Source organism: Chiloscyllium plagiosum, chromosome 2 (assembly GCF_004010195.1).
Source record: "Chiloscyllium plagiosum isolate BGI_BamShark_2017 chromosome 2, ASM401019v2, whole genome shotgun sequence".
NCBI lineage: Eukaryota > Metazoa > Chordata > Chondrichthyes > Orectolobiformes > Hemiscylliidae > Chiloscyllium > Chiloscyllium plagiosum.
Window position 1 is genome coordinate 47,982,795 of NC_057711.1, and position 21,120 is coordinate 48,003,914.

The following is a 21,120-nucleotide window of genomic DNA, read 5'->3' on the forward strand; positions in this document are numbered from 1 at the left end:
AGTGAAGAAGGTGTTTGGTATGTTTTCGTTTATTGGTCAAAGTATTGAGTACAGGAATTGGGAGGTCGTGTTGCGACTGTACAGGACATTGGTTAAGCCACTGTTGGAATATTGCGTGCAATTCTGGTCTCCTTCCCATCAGAAAGATGTTGTGAAACTTGAAAGGGTTCAGAAAAGACTTATAAGGATGTTGCCAGGGTTGGAGGATTTGAGCTATAGGGAGAGGCTGAACAGGCTGGGGCTATTTTCCCTGGAGCGTTGGAGGCTGAGGTGTGACCTTATAGAGATTTACAAAATTATGAGGGGCATGGCTAGGATAAATAGACAAAGTCTTTTCCCTGGGGTGGGAGAGTCAAGATCTAGAGGGCATAGGTTTAGTGTGAGAGGGGAAAAATATAAGAGAGACCTATGGGGCAACTTTTTGACACAGAGGGTGGTACGGGTATGGAATGAGCTGCCAGAGGAAGTGGTGGAGGCTGGTACAATTGCAACATTTAAGAGACATTTGGATGGGTGTATGAATAGGAAGGATTTGGAGGGATATGGGCCGGGAGATGGCAGGTGGGGCTAGATTGGGTTGGGATATCTGGTCGGCATGCACAGGTTGGATCGAAGGTTCTGTTTCCATGCTGTACATCTCTATGACTCTATTTGTAGAATCATTTACACAAATACTAGATGAAATATTTCTTATCAGTTTCCTTTCCAAGCAATCAAGATAAGTATCATGATTAAGCAATGAGATCTGGAACCGAACAGATTTCTCATTTTATGAAGATAGTGGTCTGTATGTTTTTCTTTTGGCTAAGTCACTTTGCATCGAGATTTTTGGAGAAAGTACTGCCACAACGCCTAGTAGGCTTTCTTACTGTATATTACCAAACTAATTAACTTTTTACCCTGTCTTTTGTGGTCTGTCCGATCCAATTCTGGACCCACCTTACCACATGTCATTCTCAGATAATCACTACTCCAAAACATCCCTAAATTCACCAGCGTCGCTTGCACCTGCGCCATCTTTAAAATCCTATTGTGCACCCAGCCAAACACTGTCAGTCTGGAGGCTGCTATGCCTGGGGGACAGAGGGAAGTACATGCCCTATTTTGTGGGCAGAAACTTTGAGGTACTACTGAGTAGGGCAGAGGCAGGACTTTCTCTTATCCCAGGACTAGGAATGGATTCTATGACACTTGACCACGACACCTAGCTAAAAACAATGAATAGATTCTAAGCCAGGTTGCAAAAATGGAATGAAAGAATTACAATTGCTAACTTCAGTTCTCACTCAGGTATCTATTTGTGGCATTGTATTTTCAACTGCATGTTTTGAAAATATACTTTGGTGTCACAGTAACCACATAGAAATAAGTACTCTATTACAGTTGTACTACACTAAAACATCTTTCTAAATAAGTTAAAGGTTTCAGATCATTTCACGGAATGAGTTATATTTGAAAAGCAGTAGCTGTTGTTGAAAGTGGAATCTTCCAGTCTTGTGGGTTCGGCTGCATGATGTGGAAATTTTGAGAAAAGAGAGCTAATGCATTCAAACGTCTAGGTGATCACCATGAAGGTAGGTCAGTGCCTACAAGGATTTACCAATTCAGCAACAATGGCCAAATGGGATAATTAAGTATCATTTTTTTGTACACACGCTGTCTGACTATTAAGCCAGGTAGTGTTCGGAGGTGGTTTACTGATTTCTTGATGTTGCCCTAACAAAGCAAGTGACACAATTATTTAAAACTTGCAACATATCACAAACATTATCCAGAAATATACAATTTAAAATATTGCGATCACAATAAACAAATGGTCCTCACTGTGCACGGCCGTAATTGTGATGTTGTAAATAATTTCTTCTTACCTTTCCTCCTTTCAAAACAGGCATTATCAAACCACATCCTTGCTGTTCTGATCTTGCAAACTATCTCAGCATAACTCTAATTTTTTTTTTGCCTACAATGTCCTTATAATGTATTGTAACATTTCAAGTTCACCCCCATCTCTGCTGCAACTGCATAATTTATTCTCATCAATCACAGAGTGACAGAAATGGGTGGGGAGCCAAAGGAACAGCCCTGATTTTCCTCTCTTGTCAGGTGGAGTTAACACACTACTTAAAAAAAAATTCACCCCTGAATTCTTGGACACATGTGTAGGGTGGTGGGGTGGCTCAGTAAGATGGCATGATGGCTCAGTGGTTAGCACTGGTGCCTCACAGCACTAGGGGCCTGCGTTCGATTCCTGCCTCAGGCGGTTGTCAGGAGTTTGCACATTCTCCCCATTTCTCCATGGGTTTCCTCCCACAGTCCAAAGATGTGCTGGTTAAGTGAATTGGTCATGCTGAATTGCCCATAGTGCACTCGTCAGAGGGGAATGAGTCTGGGTCGGTTACTCTTTGGAGGATTGGTGTAGACTTGTTAGGCCGAAGGGCTTGTTTCCACTCTGTAGGGAATCTAATATCAATTTATTTATTTGCTTCTGGTGTACAAATGATGTAAATTATAATTTAATTAAAAAGGTTCAGATATAATTTTTCCTATAGAACGATAGAATGATAATGAAATAGCTTCCATTATGGTTGAATAAAATCCCAGAATTGCAGAATTGTTGCAATGTAGAAGAAGACCATTTGACCCATCATATCTACACCAGTTCTCTGTGCATTTTAACATCATGCCAGTAACTCTGCACATTGTTTTTACTTAAATAATTATCCAATTCCTTAGTGAATGCCTTAATTGAACCTGCCTCCACCATTGTTTCATGCAGTACATGCATTCCCTAACAACTTTCTATGTGAAAGGTTTTTTATTTCTCACATCACATTTGCTTCTTTTGCAAAACACTTCAAAACTGTGCTCTCTGGTTCTTCATCCATTTATGAGTCAGACATTTTCTCCCAATCCACTTTGTCTTGATCCCTCTTGATGCTGAAACTTCTACCATATTTACTGTTAGACATCTCCTTTCCAAGGAAAACAATCCCAACGTCTCCAGTCTTTTCTCATAACAAGTGTCTCATTCCTGAAATCATTCTCATAAATGTGTTCTCTACTCATTCAAATACTATCACATCTTTTCTATAATGTGGTGCCCAAAACACAATCCTTGTGAAGATGAAGATGAAGTCCTGTCTTTGCATTGAGAATATCCTGTGCTGTTATTGTATGCACTATGGGGAGACTTGCTAAAGATTAGATTAGATTAGATTACTTACAGTGTGGAAATGGGACAGACTTCAAATAGATCTAGCAACTAGGCACGTATGAGACACTGTGGGCCATCAACAGCAGCAGAAATGTGCTCCAGCACAATCTGCAATCTCATGGCCCAGCATATCCCATATTTAACCATTACTATCAGGCCAGGTAATCAACCCTGGTTCAATGGACAGTGCAGGAGGGCATTCCAGGAGCAGCACGAGGCATACCTAAAGATGAAGCCACTCACTATTCTGACTTGGAAATATGTTACCTTTCCTTCACAATCGCTGGATCAAAGTCCTGAAATTCCCTCCCTGAAGGCATTGTGGGTTTACCTATAGGACATGGACTGCAGTGGTTCAAGAAGGCAACTCACCACTACCTTCTCAAGGGCAACTAGGTTTGGGCAATAAATGCTGGCCAAAAAGTAATGTCCATGTTCCACATGTGAATAAAAAATGTATACACTACTCCAAATAAGATTTAACCAGTGTCTAGTGTAACTTTACCATAACCTCTGTACTCTTGTACACTATGCCACTATTCATGAAGACTAGAATACTGTATGTTTTATTAATAGCTGTTTCAACTCAGTGATCATTTTTAATGACTTATGTGAAATACAACCAGGTCTCTGCCCCGAACACCTTTTATCCTGTCTCCATGTGCTATCTATCCACAACTCCACAAACGTGTCCATCTCCTGTAAATCCTTTAAAATTCTAAATATTCCCAACTGTCGATTATAAAGCACAACTTTACAAGTTTGTATTAAAATAATTTATCTATCTTGTTATTAAAAGTAATTTATGTAATTATCTGTGTGCACGAATACAACATACATGGAGAGTTTATATCAGCTTTTTTATTTGAAGTTGATTTGCTGTTATGCACTTCCAAATAAGAAATAAAGTTTTACATATCAGACAAAGTGCTATATCTAATGAGTTTCAGAGTTTCTCAAACATAATAGGGCTGGCAAGTGTTTCCATATTATCATGTTGTCATGTGAAAAAGCTAACTAAAGAAAGTCAGACAAACCTACTACTGTGGTGGTTGTGATTTTAATTGTTGGGATCAGCATATTTCCTAGTTTGCACAATATTTACTTTAAAGAAACGTATGTACAAAGATTGCATTTTTGCACGTGAAATTTGAATTGCATTGGCATTTTGGATATTTTTCTGTACAATTTTTACCTCACTTTATAGCTAAAGGGCATTTGTTCACACAGTGCCTGATCACAACTTTTAAAAAATCACCAAAGTATTGTACTTCACATACAATATATTATTTTGAAATGAAATCACTGTTATATAGGCAAACCTCAGTAGGTGTTTTGCAGAGTGTACAAAGTAATGACATTAGCACCAGAAGCACACGTGAGGGTGATGTAACATTGATGTTGGAGTGGCATGAATAAGTAGAACCTGAATCGAGCAAAAGTTCTCTTGTTATGTAAAGATAATGGCTAAGAGAGCTAACAAGGTTAAAGGAAGAACTGAAACAGGATGAACTACCTGGCATTAGGTTAAACTCACACAACACCAGGTTATATTCCAGCAGATTTATTTGGAAGCACTAGCTTTCGGAGTGCTGCTTCTTCATCAGGTGATTGTGGAGCATAAGATCATAAGACACAGAATATATAGCAAAAGTTTACAGTGTGATGTAAGTGAAATTATCTATTGAAAAAGACCTGGATTGTTTGTTAAGTCTCTCATCTTTTAGAATGACCATGTTAGTTTCAGTTCTTTCACATGTAAATCCTAAAACCTTTTTTAAAAATTACATTCTCAAGTGAACTTTAACAATAGGTGTCATGTCAGGTCAGATAATGCATTGAGGCTGTGAGGTGCTCTGTGTGAGGATGTCTGTGCCCCAATGTTCCGGCTGATTCTATTTCTTTAAAAAGGGATTTACAGAATGTTACATGGACTCATGCAGTCTTTGAACAAAATAAAACGTAATTCTGCAAGTACAAATTCACCCCACAAACTTATATGTGTGTATGTGCATGTGGGGGTTTGGGGTGGGTTTATGAGTGTCTGTGAGAGTGTGTGTGAGAGTGTGGGTGAGTAGTGCAGTGGGGTCACCTAACATCGATCAAGACACTGGAAATGACAAAGACAAATGGACCCTGCAAATCCTACTCACAAATGGGGGCGAGTGCCAACATGGGAAGAGCTTCCACGTAGAATAGTCAAGCAGCAACCTGACACAGTCATACTCAGGCAAAAGAGAACCATCCCTGGGTATGTCCTGTCCCACCAGGAGGACAGCAACAAAGGTGGGAAACAGTTGGGAGGAAGTTGCCCTGACAGCCCTCAAGTTTGACTCTAGACCTCATCAAATTTCATAAGCAAAGAAATCTCCTGCCAATTACAGCACTCCCTAACTAATGAATCAATACTCCTCCATGCTAAACACCATTTTGAAGGTGCACTGAGGGTGGCAAGGGCACAGAATTGGTGAGGGACTTCAACATACAGCAGCACTGCTGACTGAACTGGGCGAGTCCGAAAGGGCAGCTGCCAAACTGAGTCCCCAATAGGCAGTGCGGGAACCACAAGAGGGAAAAGCATTCTTGACCTCACCCTTAACAATCTGCTTGTCCACCACAGTATTGGTAAAGGTCCTTGTGGAGACAAAGTCCTGTTTTCACATTGAGAATGCAATTCATTGTATTCTATAGCATAACCCTGGGAGTTAGCATTGACTAGAAATGGAACTGACCATATAAACCCTATGGCTAGAAGAGCAGGTCAGAGACTAGGGGTCCTCGAGCAAGTACTTCAATCTCTGACTCTCGAAAGCCTGTCCAGCTTCTACAAGGCACAAGTCAAGAATCTGATGCATATTCCCCATTAGCCTGAATGTGTACATCTCCAATAACATTTGAGAAACTTGACACCATCAGGAAAAAGAGACTCACCTGATTGGCACCCCATCCAGAGACACTCAGTCACTTCCCCACCAATGCTCGGTCACAGCAGTTTGTTCTATATACAGGATGCACTGCAGAAATTCACCAAAGATACTTACGTAGCATCTTCAAAACCACGATCTCTTCTATGTAGAAGGACAAGGACAACAGACACAAGGGAACACTACCACCTGTGTGTTTCCTTCCAAGCCAGACTTGGAAATATAACACCATTCCTTCAATGTCATTGGTTCAGAATCCCGGAATTCCCTCCCTGGCATTGTGGGTGTCAAATACAACACCATATGGCTGCTGTCTCATTAGAGGGACAACGAAAGCAAATGGATTGCTGCAGTTCAAGAAGGCAGCTCATCCCCATCTTCTGCAGGGGACTAGGGATGGTCAATTAAGGCTGGCCCAGTCAGCGAAACCCACATCCCATGAAAGAATTTAAAAATGAATACCATTTTCATGAAAATAATATTTGCATCTATGTTTTGCTGTTTGCATTGAAACAATACTTCATTTTGTCCTGGGTTATTCTATTCTAACTCTGGCATTGGTTGCTTTATATCTCATGGTTAATTTCATACAAATTATGCTTTTCTTGTGCTGACATTTCTAGTTATTCGAGTTTTTTTTTCTTTAGATTCCTGCTGACTGGGAACGTGTCTCTTTGAGACCTGGCAGTCAAGCAAGCAGTATCTTCAAGCAAAGTCCACAGATTGGTGGTATCTACGCCACTACAGGGGGTTATGCTAACACCAACCTGGTGGCTGATGAAGAATCACAGGAATTTGATGACTTAATATTTGCCTTAAAAACTGGTGAGTGATTAATCCATAAAGTAAGGCAAGTTCATTTCTGTTGGTGATCTATCAAATAATGGGTAGGACAAAGAAAGACTGCTGTTACCAAGGGAAACTGAGATAATAGGCCTGTTGTATTAAATATTCTTCTGATAGCCAAACTATCACTAATATGCCTTTAGTAGCAATGAATTTGGCACACTGTTGGCCCTTGCTGTTGTAAAATGTAGCAGCTCTTTGCTTTATGGAGAATGCACACAGTGTTATATCAAACAAGAATATCTGGATTAGTCCCAGTGCTACGAGCAAGTGAGGGCAGGAATAGGAGGATAGACCAGATGAATGCATGGCTGTGGAGCTGGTGTATGGGAGAACGATTCACATTTTTGGATCATTGGCATCTTTTTTGGGGTAGAAGTGACCTGTACAAGAAGGACACCTAAATTGGAAGGGGACTAATATACTAGCAAGAAAATTTGCTACAGCTGCTCTGGAGGATTTAAGCTAGTAAGGTGTGTGTGTGTGCGCGCGCACGGGGTGGGGGAGGAAGGGATATAGTGAGGAAAGAGATCAATCTGAGGCTGGTACAGTTGAGAACAGAAGCGAGTCAGTCAGGGCAGGCAGGGACAAGGCAGGACTAATAAATTAAACTGCATTTATTTCAATGCAATGGGCCTAACAGGGAAGGCAGATGAACTCAGGGCTTGGTTAGGAACATGGGACTGGGATATCATAGCAATTACAGAAACATGGCTCAGGGATGGACAGGACTGGCAGCTTAATGTTCCAGGATACAACTGCTACAGGAAGGATAGAAAAGGAGGCAAGAAAGGAGGGGGAGCGGGGTTTTTGATAAGGGATAGCATTACAGCTGTGCTGAGGGAGGATATTCCTGGAAATACATTTAGATGGAAAGGAATTTGTTAAGTGTGTACAAGAAAATCTTCTGATTCAGTATGTGGATGTACCTACTAGAGAAGGTGCAAAACTTGACCTCCTCTTGGGAAATAAGGCAGGGCAGGTGACTGAGGTGTCAGTGGGGGAGCACTTTGGGGCCAACAACCATAATTCTATTAGATTTAAAATAGTGATGGAAAAGGATAGACCAGATCTAAAAGTTGAAGTTCTAAATTGGAGTAAGGTAAATTTTGACGGTATTAGGCAAGAATTTTCGAAATCTGATTGGGGCAGATGTTCGCAGGTATAGGGATGGCTGGAAAATGGGAAGCCTTCAGAAGCGAGATAACGAGAATCCAGAAAAAGTATATTCCTGTCAGGGTGAAAGGAAAGGCTGGCAGGTATAGGTAAAGAAATTGGGGGTTTGATTAAGAAAAAGAAGGAAGCATATAAAAGGTATAGACAGGATAGATCAAGTGAATCCTTAGAAGAGTAGAAAGGAAGTAGGAGTATACTTAAGAGGGAAATCAGGAGAGTAAAAAGGGGACATGAGATAGCTTTGGCAAATATAGTTAAGGAGAATCCAAATTGTTTTTACAAATACATTAAGGACAAAAGGGTAACTAAGGAGAGAATTGGGCCCCTCAAAGATCAGCAAGGCAGACTTTGTGTGGAACCATAGGAAATGGGAGAGATACTAAACGAGTATTTTGCATCAGTATTTACTGTGGAAAAGCATATAGAATACATAGAATGTAGGGAAATAGATGGTGACATCTTGAAAAATGTCCATATTGCAGAAGAGAAAATGCTGGATGTCTTGAAACGCATAAAAATGAATAAATCCCCAGGACCTGATCAGGTGTACCTGAGAACTCTGTGAGAAGCTAGGGAAGTGATTGCTGGGCCTCTTGCTGAGATATTTGTATCATCGATAGTCACAGGTGAGGTGCTGGAAGGCTGGAGGATGGCTAACGTGGCGTACTGTTTCAGAAAGGTGGTTAGGACAGGCCAAGGAACTATGGACCAGTGAGCCTGACGTTGGTGGTGGGCAAGTTGTTGGAGGGAATCCTGAGGGACAGGAAATACATGTATTTGGAAAGGCAGGGACTGATTAGGGATAGTCAACATGGCTTTGTGTGTAGGAAATCATGTCTTACAAACTTGATTGAGCTTTTTGAGGAAGTAACAAAGAGGATTGATGAGGGCAGAGCAGTAGGTGTGATGTATAGGGACTTCAGTAAGGCATTCGACAAGGTTCCCCATGGGAGACTGGTTAGCAAAGTTAGATCTCACGGAATACAGGGAGAACTAGCCATTTAGATACAGAACTATCTCAAAGGTAGAGGACAGAGGTTGGTGGTAGAGGGAAGTTTTTCAGACTGGAGGCCTGTGACCAGTGGAGTGCCACAAGGATCAGTGCTGGGTCCTCTACTTTTTGTCATTTACATAAATGATTTGGATGCGAGCATAAGAGGTACAGTTAGTAACCAAAATTGGAGGTGTAGTGGACAGTGAAGAGGGTTATCTCAGATTATAACAGGATGGGCCAATGGGCTGAGAAGTAGCAGATGGAATTTAATTCAGATAAATGTGAGGTGCTGCATTTTGGGAAAACAAATCTTAGGAGGGCATTTTACACTTAGTAGTAAGATCCCAGGGAGTGTTGCTGAACAAAGAGACCTTGGAGTGCAGGTTCATAGCTCCTTGAAAGTGGAGTTGCAGGTAGATAGGATAGTGAAGAAGGTGTTTGGTATGTTTTCGTTTATTGGTCAAAGTATTGAGTACAGGAGTTGGGAGGTCATGTTGCGGCTGTACAGGACATTGGTTAGGCCACTGTTGGAATATTGCATGCAGTTTTGGTCTCCTTCCTATCAGAAAGATGTTGTAAAACTTGAAAGGGTTCAGAAAAGATTTACAAGAATATTGCCAGGGTTGGAGGATTTGAGCTATAGGGAGAGGCTGAACAGGCTGGGGTTGTTTACCCTGGAGCGTCGGTGGCTGAGGGGTGACCTTATAGAGATTTACAAAATTATGAGGGGCATGGATAGGATAAATAGACAAAGTCTTTTCCCTGGGGTCATAGAATCCAGAACAAGAGGACATCGGTTTAGGTGAGAGGGGAAAGATATAAAAGAGACGTAAGGGGCAACGTTTTGACACAGAGGGTAGTACGTGTACAGAACGAGTTGCCAGAGGAAGTGGTGGAGGCTGGTACAATTGCAACATTTAAAAGGCATTTGGATGGGTATATGAATAGGAAGGGTTTGGAGGGACAGGGGCGGGGTGCTGGCAGTTGGGACTAGATTGGGTTGGGATATCTGGTCAGCATGGACAGGTTAGACTGAAGAGTCTGTTTTCATGCTGTGCATCTCTATGACTCTGTGACTCTAATTAAGCTCTGCATCTTGACTAAGACGCATGCATGTTCTTTGATGTCAGTGCTATTGCCAAGTAGACATGCAAGTTCATCAAAAATGGTTAGGGAGACCTTGACAACATCTACTTAGGCCACAGTGACTGGTCAGCTTTGCTTGCCAATGAATACTTGCCACACTATGATATGAATGTTTCCAAGGAAGGATCCAACATTATTCTTGGTCATATATTTGTATATTTTAGTGATGCCATCTGCTTTACTGTTCAAGATTCCATGAGAAATGTGCTAGCAGTCATACATAAATAAGTTACAATTGGTGGAGGTTCTATTCTGAAAGAACCTCCATTAAATAAATGTGGTTTGAGACATTACAACCAACCCATCAATTATCTCATTAGTTACTTTTAAGGCCCTAAGATGAAATCCATCAAAAACTGACGAGTTATCAACTCACAGTTGCAACAGTTTACTCAGTACTATTTCCCATGTAATTATAATTGTTTTAAGTTCCTCCTTCCCTTTCATTTCCTGATTTACAACTATTTTCAGGTGCCACATCTATTTTTTTAAGTGAGGACAGACACAAAATAATTTGTAAATTAATCTGCCATCTCTTTATCTTCCATTACTAATATTCCAGCTTTATTTTCCAGAAGACAAACACTTAACTTTGTTAGTTATTTTTAAATATCTGTAGCAACATTTCAATCTGTTTTTATATTTTTGTCTAATTTTCTTTATCGCACTTATTTTTCTCTCCTTATTAACTTTGATGCAGTTGTGTAAAATATCATGTTATGTGCAGTCTTTTGAACTGCCACTTATCTTCACAAAATTATGTGTCTTTTTTTTAATGTTAATACTATCTTTCACTTTTTTAGTTAACTACAAACGGTGCATCCATTCTGCAGAATTTTTCTTATTTGTTGGAATGTATCCAATCTTCGCTTTCTGGAATATCCCCTTAAATGTTTGCTATTGCAACTCTGTTAATCTATGCATTAAGCTAAATTACCATTTTACTTTTGTTAGATCTGCTTTTTTGCTCTCACACTTCTCTCCCATAAACTGTGTGTAAAGTTCAATCTGATTATAGTCAGTACCACCAGGGGTGCTTTCACTCTGAGGTCAGTAATTAATCCTCTCACTGGTCAAAACCAGGTCTACTTTAATATGCCCTGCGGTTGATGCCATAATATTCTGGTCTAAGAAAGTACCCGAAAACATCCAATGACTTTCTCGTTGATACTACTTTTTCCCATCTGAGTTTTCCAGTCTATATTTGGATTGAAATCCCCCATGATAATTGCTGGACCATATTGACAAATTTCCATTGGCGGGCATGACTTTTCTTCAGTTCAGAAGAAGTGCCATACCAGACTCAAAATATTAACTCTATTTATCTCTTCGAAGAAGTTGCCAATCTGCTGAGTATCACCAACATTCTCTATGTTTGTTTCAGGTTTCTAGCATTAACAGTATTTTGCTTTTATTCCATTATTTCTCTCTTTGATACCCTTTACTACCATGTGGTTACAGTTTGGGTAGAGATAAATAATGATAAATGCAGCTTATGAGAGTTGTGTTTGGCCGTCTAATCTATATTATGGTTTCCTGAATTCAGGTCATCCCTCTCTATAGGGCTAATATCATTTTTAATTAATGGAGCCACTCCTCCATTCTTTTTTGTGTGCCTATCCTTCCTAAATGTGACGTACCCTTCAATACCCAGGTCACAGTCTGGGTCATCCAGCAGCTACACCTCGTTAATGACCACTAGATCAGACTTATTAACTCAATTTGTACTGTCAGTTCATCTGTTTTATCTGTTCTAAGAGCAAGTCTAATTTTATCCCCTTCTTATCATTATCTATCATTTCCCACATAACTCCTTCCTCTGCTTCAATTTCCCAACCCCCGACGCACCACAACTTTCCAAATTTTGGCCCTTGCCCCCACTATTTAATTTAAAACCCCTCTACTTCCCTAGTTGTGTGGTTTACAAGAACACTAGTCCCAGTATGGTTTAGGTGCAGACCAACCCAATGGTACAGCTCCTACTTTCTGCATTATTGGTGCTAGTGCCCCACAACTCAGAGCTTACTTCCTCATAAGTTTTTCATTTGCATGTTAATCGCTCTGATTTTGTTTACCCAATGTCAATTTGCATTTGGCAGGTAACTTCCCTAGTTCTACATATGTCATTGGCTCCTACATAGACCAGGACAATTGGATTCTCCCCCTCCCACTGCAAGTTCTTCTCCAACGTAGAGCAGATATTCTGAATCCTGCCATTGGGCAGACAACACAGCCTACTGGACTCATACTCTTTGCTGCAGAGAACAGTGTCAGCCCCTGTCACTATCCTATCCCCTACCACACAACATTCCTTTTGGTTTCCTCCATTTGAATGGCTTTCTGTACCTCAGTATGCTTCCCATGGCCCAGGCTCTCACCCAAACAAGCTGAGAACATCACTTTTATTGGATAATTGTCGAGGCTGACACTCTTGTTCCCTGGGACCCCTTAACTATCTCACTTGCAGTTACAACCTCCTGTCCTTGACCATTGACCGTATCAGAACACATTATCCTAAGAGATGTAAATGCCTCCCAGTACAAAGAATCTTGATAACATTCCCCCTTCCCTGATGAATCACAGGGTCAGTTGTTAAGCCTCAGCCCATAGACTCTGGAACTGAAGCTGTTGAAACTTCAGACACTTACCACAGGTATGTTTGTCCTGAATCACAGTGGTTTCATTAAACTGCTAAAGACTCACCTCTGTCTCATCCCCTTTATGGCCATTCTTAATGAGTTTTTCCATTAATTGTTTAGTTATAATATTAAGTTACTTACGTTGCTTTTTATGTATTATATTAACTTTACCACCAATATGTATACTATGTTAAAACTTGAGAATAGAATATTCAACCAATTAATATCTTAAAATTGCTTGGAAAAAACATCTCCATTTCCTCTTCAGAACCCACCCCTTTCACTCAATTTTGTGTCATCTACAGATCTGGAGAGATTGAATTTAGATCCCTCATCTAAATTATTGTTAAATATATAGTTAATGTATGGCTCTGTATGTCAGAGGTCTACTTTCACTCACCAATTAGATAATTTTTTATGCTTTTAAAAACAGTACCACTGTGTTCAGTGTAAGTGCTGAGTGATCAGTGATTTGAAAATGTGTTGCTGGAAAAGCGCAGCAGGTCAGGCAGCATCCAAGGAGCAGGAGAATTGACGTTTTGGGCATGAGCCCTTCTTCAGTAATTCCAAACGTCTATTCTCCTGCTCCTTGGATGCTGTCTGACCTGCTGCACTTTTCCAGCAACACATTTTCAGCTCTGATCGCCAGCATCTGCAGTCCTCACTTTCTCCCTGATCAGTGATTTGAAAGGTTGTCTGTGGAAATGTCTGTGAGGGAGACTTAACTTGTCAAAGGAGTTCTTTAGGCTGTGGAGCAGGCATTAAAGAGGGTGAAAGCACAATCCAGGTGAACACCACTAAGTACTAAATCATCGCAATGCACATGTTGTTAGCATGGTAGCTTAGTGGTTAGCACTGTTACCTCACAGTGCCAGGGACCTGGGTTCAATTCCAGCCTCAGGCGTGGAGTTTGCACATTCTCTCTGCATCTGTGCAGGTTTCCTCCCACAATCCAAGGGTGTGCAGGTTAGGTGAATCAGCCACACTAAATTGCCCATAGCGTTGAGGGATGTGTAGGTTAGGTGCATTGGTCAGGGGTGAAGGTAGAATAATAGGGTCGGGGAATGGGTCTGGCTGGTTAATCTTCGGATGTCCAGTGTGGACTTGTTGGGGTGAGGGGCCTTCTTCCACACTGTAGGGATTCTATTCTACATGAGCAGGGTCTGAAGTCACAGGACCCAGTACTATCCCTAGCCTGCGTCCTGAGCCCCTGATCCCTGACCTGAGCATAGTAGCTCCATACCCGGCCAATGCAAGTGCTCGTACATAAATCGCAAAACATTAACTTACAGGTACAACAGATAAATCAGGAAGGCAAATGGAATTATGGCTTTCATTGCTAGAGGGATTGAATTTAAGAGCAGGGAGGTTCTGCTGCAATTGTACAAGGTGATAGTGAGGCCTCACCTGGAACATTGTTTGCAGTTCTGGTCTCTTTACCTGAGGAAGGATTAGATTAGATTAGATTAGATTAGATTACAGTGTGGAAACAGGCCCTTCGGCCCAACAAGTCCACACTGCTCAGCCGAAGCGGGCTTTGGAAGCAGTGCAGAGGAGGTTCACCAGATTGATTCTAGAGAAGAGGGGGTTACCCTATGAGAAGAGGTTGACCCACCTGGGGCTGTACTTGCTAGAATTTAGAAGAATGAGAGGGGATCTTATAGAAACATATAAAATTATTAAAGGGATAGATAAGATAGAGGCAGGCAAGTTGTTTCCACTTGTGGGTAAGACTAGGACTAGGGCACATGGTCTCAAGATTAGGGGGAGTAGATTTAGGACAGAGATGAGGAGGAACTGCTTTTCCCAGAAAGCAGTGAATCTATGGAATTCTCTGACCAAGGAATCAGTAGAGGCAGCTTCATTGTGTATATTCAAAACACTGTTGGATAGGTGTTTGCATGGTAGGGGAATTAAGGGAGGAGTTAAGGGTCATGGGGATAAAACCGGTAGGAGCAGCTGAGACAATGGTTCGATCAGCCATATCTTAATGAATAGCGGAGCGGGCTCTATGGGCCAAATTTCTTACTTCTTTGAAACTATGCAAAGTGGATCCCCTGGGCTGAGATTATTGCGGCTTGATGTGCTCCCCCAGTCTAGGGCCCTGAATAGACATCGAGGAAATTATACCTCTCCTTATCAATGTTAAATCTGAACCAGTGCTATACTTCACGTAGATAGAAGTTCTGCCATAACCTGGCCTTCTGTAAATTACAAGTCATTCCAGAGATGAAGTGCACATCTTATGACGAACTTTAGGTACTTTGGGCTTCGACCTGTTGTGGTTTAGAAGAATGATACATAATCTTATTGAAGCATACAAGACGTGAGTGTAACTTGACAGGGAGGATATCTGGAGGATTAATCCTGTTGTGCAGAAGACTAGAACCATGGGGCACAGGATAAGCATAGAGGTCTCCTTTTACTAAGATAAAGGTGATAATTTTTTTTTCTTTCTGAGAATTACTATGTGGAATTCTCTTCCCCAGCAAGTATTGGAGGCTGGGTCATTGAATTTACTTTTTGCAGAGTCAGGCAGAGCCTTCTCAGATAAACCCAACTGCACATACGTTTTTAAAATGGCCAATTTAACCAGGTTTTCTTTAATGAAAGAATAAATGAGTTTGTTGCCTCCTAAAATACACAAAAGAATAATAAAATGTGACACACATACATATAAAATAGAAAAGGAGGTGAGTCCATAAGCTAAGAGTAAAAACAAATGATCAGTCTTTGGCTTGTCCATGTCTAATGGTTGTGCAGTGTTGCAGCTGTCCATGTGGGTGTTTCTGACAGCACTGATGTTGGTAGGTGAGGAGCTTCTTGGCAACTCTGGGTTCTATTTGTATTTCTTTAAAAAAAACTGCATCCTTCATTGTTCAGTATAATCCGTTACTGGGTTATAATCCGTTTTCATGTTACTTATCGAGGACGGTTGGAGGGCTGGCAGCTCAACTGCCTCAAAGGTGCATCTTGAAGACATGCAAGGGTGGAAGATGCCAGAGGCTGAGCATATAGGCCCTACCGATCATTGTTGGGGAGTGAGAGGTGATTGATCACTAAATACAGGACGACACCACTGCTGTGTGTGTGGCTATTGTGGCTGGGAACTAGTGGTGATCACAGGGTTCCTTCATGGCCATGGAGTGGCCAAAATTGAAAATCCTCCTTTCAAAGCCCCCTGGAAGTTATCCTCACATGGCGGTAGGATTCAACAAACTGTGTGTGAAAAGGCCCTTTGTCAGTCACTGAAATCACGGCCTTAAGCTTTGGGATAATGGTCCATCTGCTACAATCCAGCAGCCGTGCTGCTTTGCCACCATTCTGCAGTGTTTTGCCAGCTTTCCCAGTACATCCCCAAAGAGCTAATAAAATCCAGCCCTTTGTGACTGTTCATTCGTCCCAAATCAGAACTCTGTTTGCTTATAGGGTTACTTGAAATTAACAAATCTCTGAAGAAATATTCTGTGTAGACCTACAGCATACAAGAATTTTGTGACAGTATAATCATTATATATTTGGATTCTATTTTAAAAGTAACAAATTGAATAATGTGTATTCAGCATAGGATACAGGACATTAAGGACAATTCAAGTGCAATTCTGAAAATAGATATCATTGCCATAAAACCAAATTAAACATGCACTTTGTGACCTAGCAACGTAGCAACTGCTATGATTCATAAACTGGGTCTGGTCTTAAAATGCATTGCTTCTAATGGGATAGCATCTCAAAGAGTGACTGTCCTTTATTTTAAAACAGTTTTACAGCACACATTATATTAATATAATCAAGTGACTGACAGCAAATAATCAATTTCCATCGTGTTGGATTTTAGGTATCTTACAAGGCGAATGTAAATAGAATATATAAATATTTTGGTCTTATGCAGGAGAAAGTAGGTATTGCCTAACTTTTTACCAGTCTGGATTACTCAGTGTCAAAAAGAATTGTTTTTAAAGCCGTAAATTTCAGTTCTCCGAGCTATCTTCAGCAGCATCTGCAAAGGCAACAGTGTACACTGGAAGTCTCAGAGGAAGTGCTATATTAGATAACACAAAGCTCCACCAGCTGATAGAACAAGAGAATGCCTAATTTGGTTTGCAGAGGTTTAGAAAACAAAACAGTGCAAAGAGCAAGTGTTCAGCTGCACAATGGGCACTGCACTAAATGTATTTAAAGAACCAAGAACCACATTTGCAACTGAGGCCTATTTATTAAATTCTGCCACTACATAATATCTGGAGTTACTGTGGAGTGTTTGTGGAAGTATTGTGGTGAACTCCTGGTTTTACAGAGATTGTTTTGCAGCACTCTTACATGTTGAGCAGAAGATTAGCTGGCCAGTCCACATAAGGTTCCACATGGGCTAACAGTGTCTCGGGGTCTGCAAATCAACAGAGAGATAAAACAATAAATTATTGAGGAAATAAAGAGATCTGTCTCCAGTGACACAAGGTTTGGTAATGACAGGACATAATTTAAGGTGATCACCTAAAGAACGAAAAGCAACAATGAGGAAATGTTTTCTCGCTCAGCAAGTTTTTGTGATCCGAAATATACCACACAAAAGAGCAGAAATGCATTCCATAGCACTGTTCAGAAGAGGGTTAGGTAAATAAATGAGGGGAAATCAATTATAATGCTGTGGGGAAAGAGCAATGAATTGGGACTAATTGGATAATTTTATCAAACAATCAGCATTGTCCTAGTAGGCTGAATGGTCTCTGTCAGTGATAGTTCCTTTGAAAATTCACAAACAAAAATACAACTGGAGTATTTTATGGTAGTAGGATGATATTAAGATGAGGAGCACTTTGAACAGGCTGTTTGTTCCAGAATTTTGAAGTCAACACATTGAAAGAAAAGGAATCCATATACTCCAGCAACAGAAAGGTAAATGCATGCCTTAATTTTTGATTGGAATAAGTGTGGTGAAATTTTTGATGATTTGGAATTTGAACCAGATTGTATCCTCACCAACATTTGCATGGTGTACTTTCTAACAGGAGCTAGTGGGTAGCAATTAGAAGCAGAAATCCGTAGTAATATGTTTGTAACTTTAGCCTAGAGATATTAAGACATTTAAGGTACTATACATACTATCCCATTGTTGGTCAACTTGCCCAATACAACATTCAGCTCAGTACAATGGTTCATTTATTTGACTGAGCCATGCAAAATCTTTTCAGTGCTGACATATTCAAAAGGATAACTTTCAGCAGTTTCAGAGTTACTTCCATAGACTCTGTTGAAAAGAAAAAATGGTCTTGGAGATTGATTATGAATTAATGTTTCTTATTGTCTCAGGTGCCGGCCTTAATGCCAGTGATAATGAATCTTATCATGGAAGCCAAGATGGTGGAAGCATTGCTAATTCACAAATTGTGGAGCTCAGAAGAATACCAATAGCAGATACTCACCTCTAACACCCTTACATGCTTTTTAAATCAAATTTGTCCATATTTTTATACTTTACGAACATACTTCTTTTGCACTAAAATTTTGCATTTAAAATGTAGAGCAGTGTTAAGCATTTCAATTTGTACTACATTTTTGTAATATTCAACTGATTGTGACTTTAGCATTCAATCGAATCTATTTAAAAAGAATTCCTGTAGGTTTTTTAATGTAGTCATAGAGAAGTAAAGTTTAAGTCACTGTAACTAACTTGGATGTACAATTCATATAGAATTTAGAACAAGCTCTAAAATAAGCATGAGCAACAGATTACTTGTATGAGACATTTACATCTTTCTGTAGAAGTGACAAAATAAATTGTTTTTATGTTCTTTTCTGGTAGCAAAAATTAGCCAAGTTTTAAATTCTTTGTATGCTGCCATTCTTACACTCTCAGTACATTAATAATATATTGTGCATTTATGTAGCATCTTCCATTTTAGGAAAAAAAAAGCTCCAAGATACATCACAGAAATGCAATATTATGTGGCTGACTTGTCACTGCCAACTGGATGGTCTCTGAGACCACTGGCAGAACTTTGTGCCACACAGTTTAATGCTTGAATAGCAGTTATTGGCTTCACTTCTCGCAATAATAATGGATGGCAAAGCATAAGAGTACAAGAAAGTGAAATCCAAAGAAAGGCAACATTTTGGGAGAATTTAAGATCTGATTTAATGTTCTTGCACATATTTAATGGACCTAAAACAGGTGCAGTACTAATTTAGTAGTGTGAAGACCTGTGCCAAATTCACATTGCAAATCACATCAACTTCCAGGTTTGCACTACTTTTTGCAATGCACAAGCTTAAACTGTCATTTGCTCATCTTCAGCAATCTAACCAGAGACCCTAACCAGGGATTGCTGGAGGCCACTCAAAAATAAACACCAGATGGTATTTTATTGGCTTGTGAAATCAGATGAACAGGAATGTTTTTGCTGATTCACAAAACATTGCAGCCATTCTTGTTACCAAATGTAGCGCAGATACAAATATGTAAGGGTCCAACAGGCAAGCAACATTGAGCCACCTTGAGGTTTGACAAAACTGACTGTTGCATTCTGAAGAAGCTTAAAAGAAATCAATAAAAAAGAAAAGACAACTTTATGTAGCACATTTCAGATCTTCTGTCTAAGAATGAATTTATTTCCATGCTTGGCCTGTACCTGCATATTCCCTTCCAAGGCAGACATCATCCTGACTTGGAAATGTATTATAATTCCTTCACTTTCTTGGGTTAAAATCCTGGAAAACCCTTCCTAATAGCACCATAAGTGCACCTATGCCACATCGACTGCAGCAGTTCAATAAGACAGCTACCTGTCATCTTCTCAAGGGCAGTAGGGAGTGAATTAATTGCAATCCTTGCTCATACATTTGCATTCCCTGAATGAATGTAATAAAAAAGAGCATTCCAGCACACTACCATTGGGCACTGCTGGGATTATACTCCATTTGGGAAGTGTGGCCTTAATATTCCACAAAATATTCCTATTTCTCAACTGAAGAATTTACACAGCATGCCTACACTATGAACATCATAATTAGAAACGCTATAAGAAGTGCTTCACTAAAGGTATAAAGGAGCCATGCCAGTTATTGATTGGGTCTACAGTCTTAGTCACTGACTCAGTCTGGTCTACCTGTAGCTATGAAAATGGTGACCCACATCAACTTTTAAGCTGTAGCATTAAAAACAAACATGAATCTGCATAATCAAACAGAAAAACCAAAAAAAAACTCAAAGCACTGTGATCGTTGGAATTCAGAAACAATAACAGAAATTGTTGCAAAAACTCAGCAGGTCTGGCAGCATCTCTGGAGATAAAGCAGAATTAACTTTTCGAGTCCAGGGACCCTTCTTCAGAGATGGAGTTCTAAACTTTACTTCTAACCAAGGGTCACTGGACCCAAGATGTTAATTCTGCTTTCTCTCCATAGATGTTACCAGACCTGCTGAGTTTTTCCCAGCAATTTCTGTTTTTGTTCATAATCAAACGCAGTTGTCGGGATGTATATTTGTAAAATCACTAACCACTTCTTATGACACTTAAAAATACATCTGGTTAAGCTGACTTTAAGACAGCAGTACAGTAGGGCTATTAATCTTATGGTCATCATCATCTCTAATGTAACAGCTCAACTTGTAACCAAATGAGGAAAAGAATCCTTAAGAACCAGGATCTCAAACTAAAGACAATGGCCATGGTTTACTGAGTTGCAGTGATCTTGTGTTTTTGCATGCTTCAGATACTTGAACACAATATGATGTGCCATCTCAAATCACTGTTTGAAGTGCCATTAGCATAAAGTCCACAAGATTCTAAAATCAGTTTCAAAAAGACAGTCTTAACAACAGTGTTGTCTCCCAAGCCAACCTGTCTAGCATCAAGGTGATAATCATTCAAAACCAGTTCCATTTGACAGCATATGTATTTTGATGTCTAATACTGGAATCCTGAATCAACTATCCTACTCAAACTCAATCATGCACAACTACAGCAGAAATGCTTTAGAGAGGTCTTCAAACCATCTCTGAATAGATAAAACATCCCCATCAACTGATTGGAGTGATTGGGTTATGAGCAAACAAAATAGAAGAGGCTTTTTTTGGGAAGAAGATACATGACATTTCAGGAGCAGACAGAAGTTGAAAATTAAAAGACAATGCACAAATTTCCAAACACATCATCTGCCTTACCTTTCAAGTACCATCAA

The 21,120-nt window shown here is 40.1% G+C and overlaps 1 protein-coding gene across 3 annotated transcripts in view; it reads left to right on the forward strand.

The window, feature by feature from the left end:
- Positions 1–19,504, forward strand: part of adgrv1 (adhesion G protein-coupled receptor V1) — a 559,481-nt gene extending 539,977 nt beyond the window's left edge. For all 3 annotated transcript variants that reach the window (XM_043709105.1, XM_043709113.1, XM_043709123.1), the window contains 2 exons: positions 6,786–6,963; positions 18,250–19,504. In XM_043709105.1, the coding sequence (XP_043565040.1) occupies positions 6,786–6,963; positions 18,250–18,368 (297 nt within the window). In that variant the 3' untranslated portion in view covers positions 18,369–19,504. The remainder of the gene's footprint in view (positions 1–6,785; positions 6,964–18,249) is intronic.
- Positions 19,505–21,120: the final 1,616 nt, after the last annotated feature.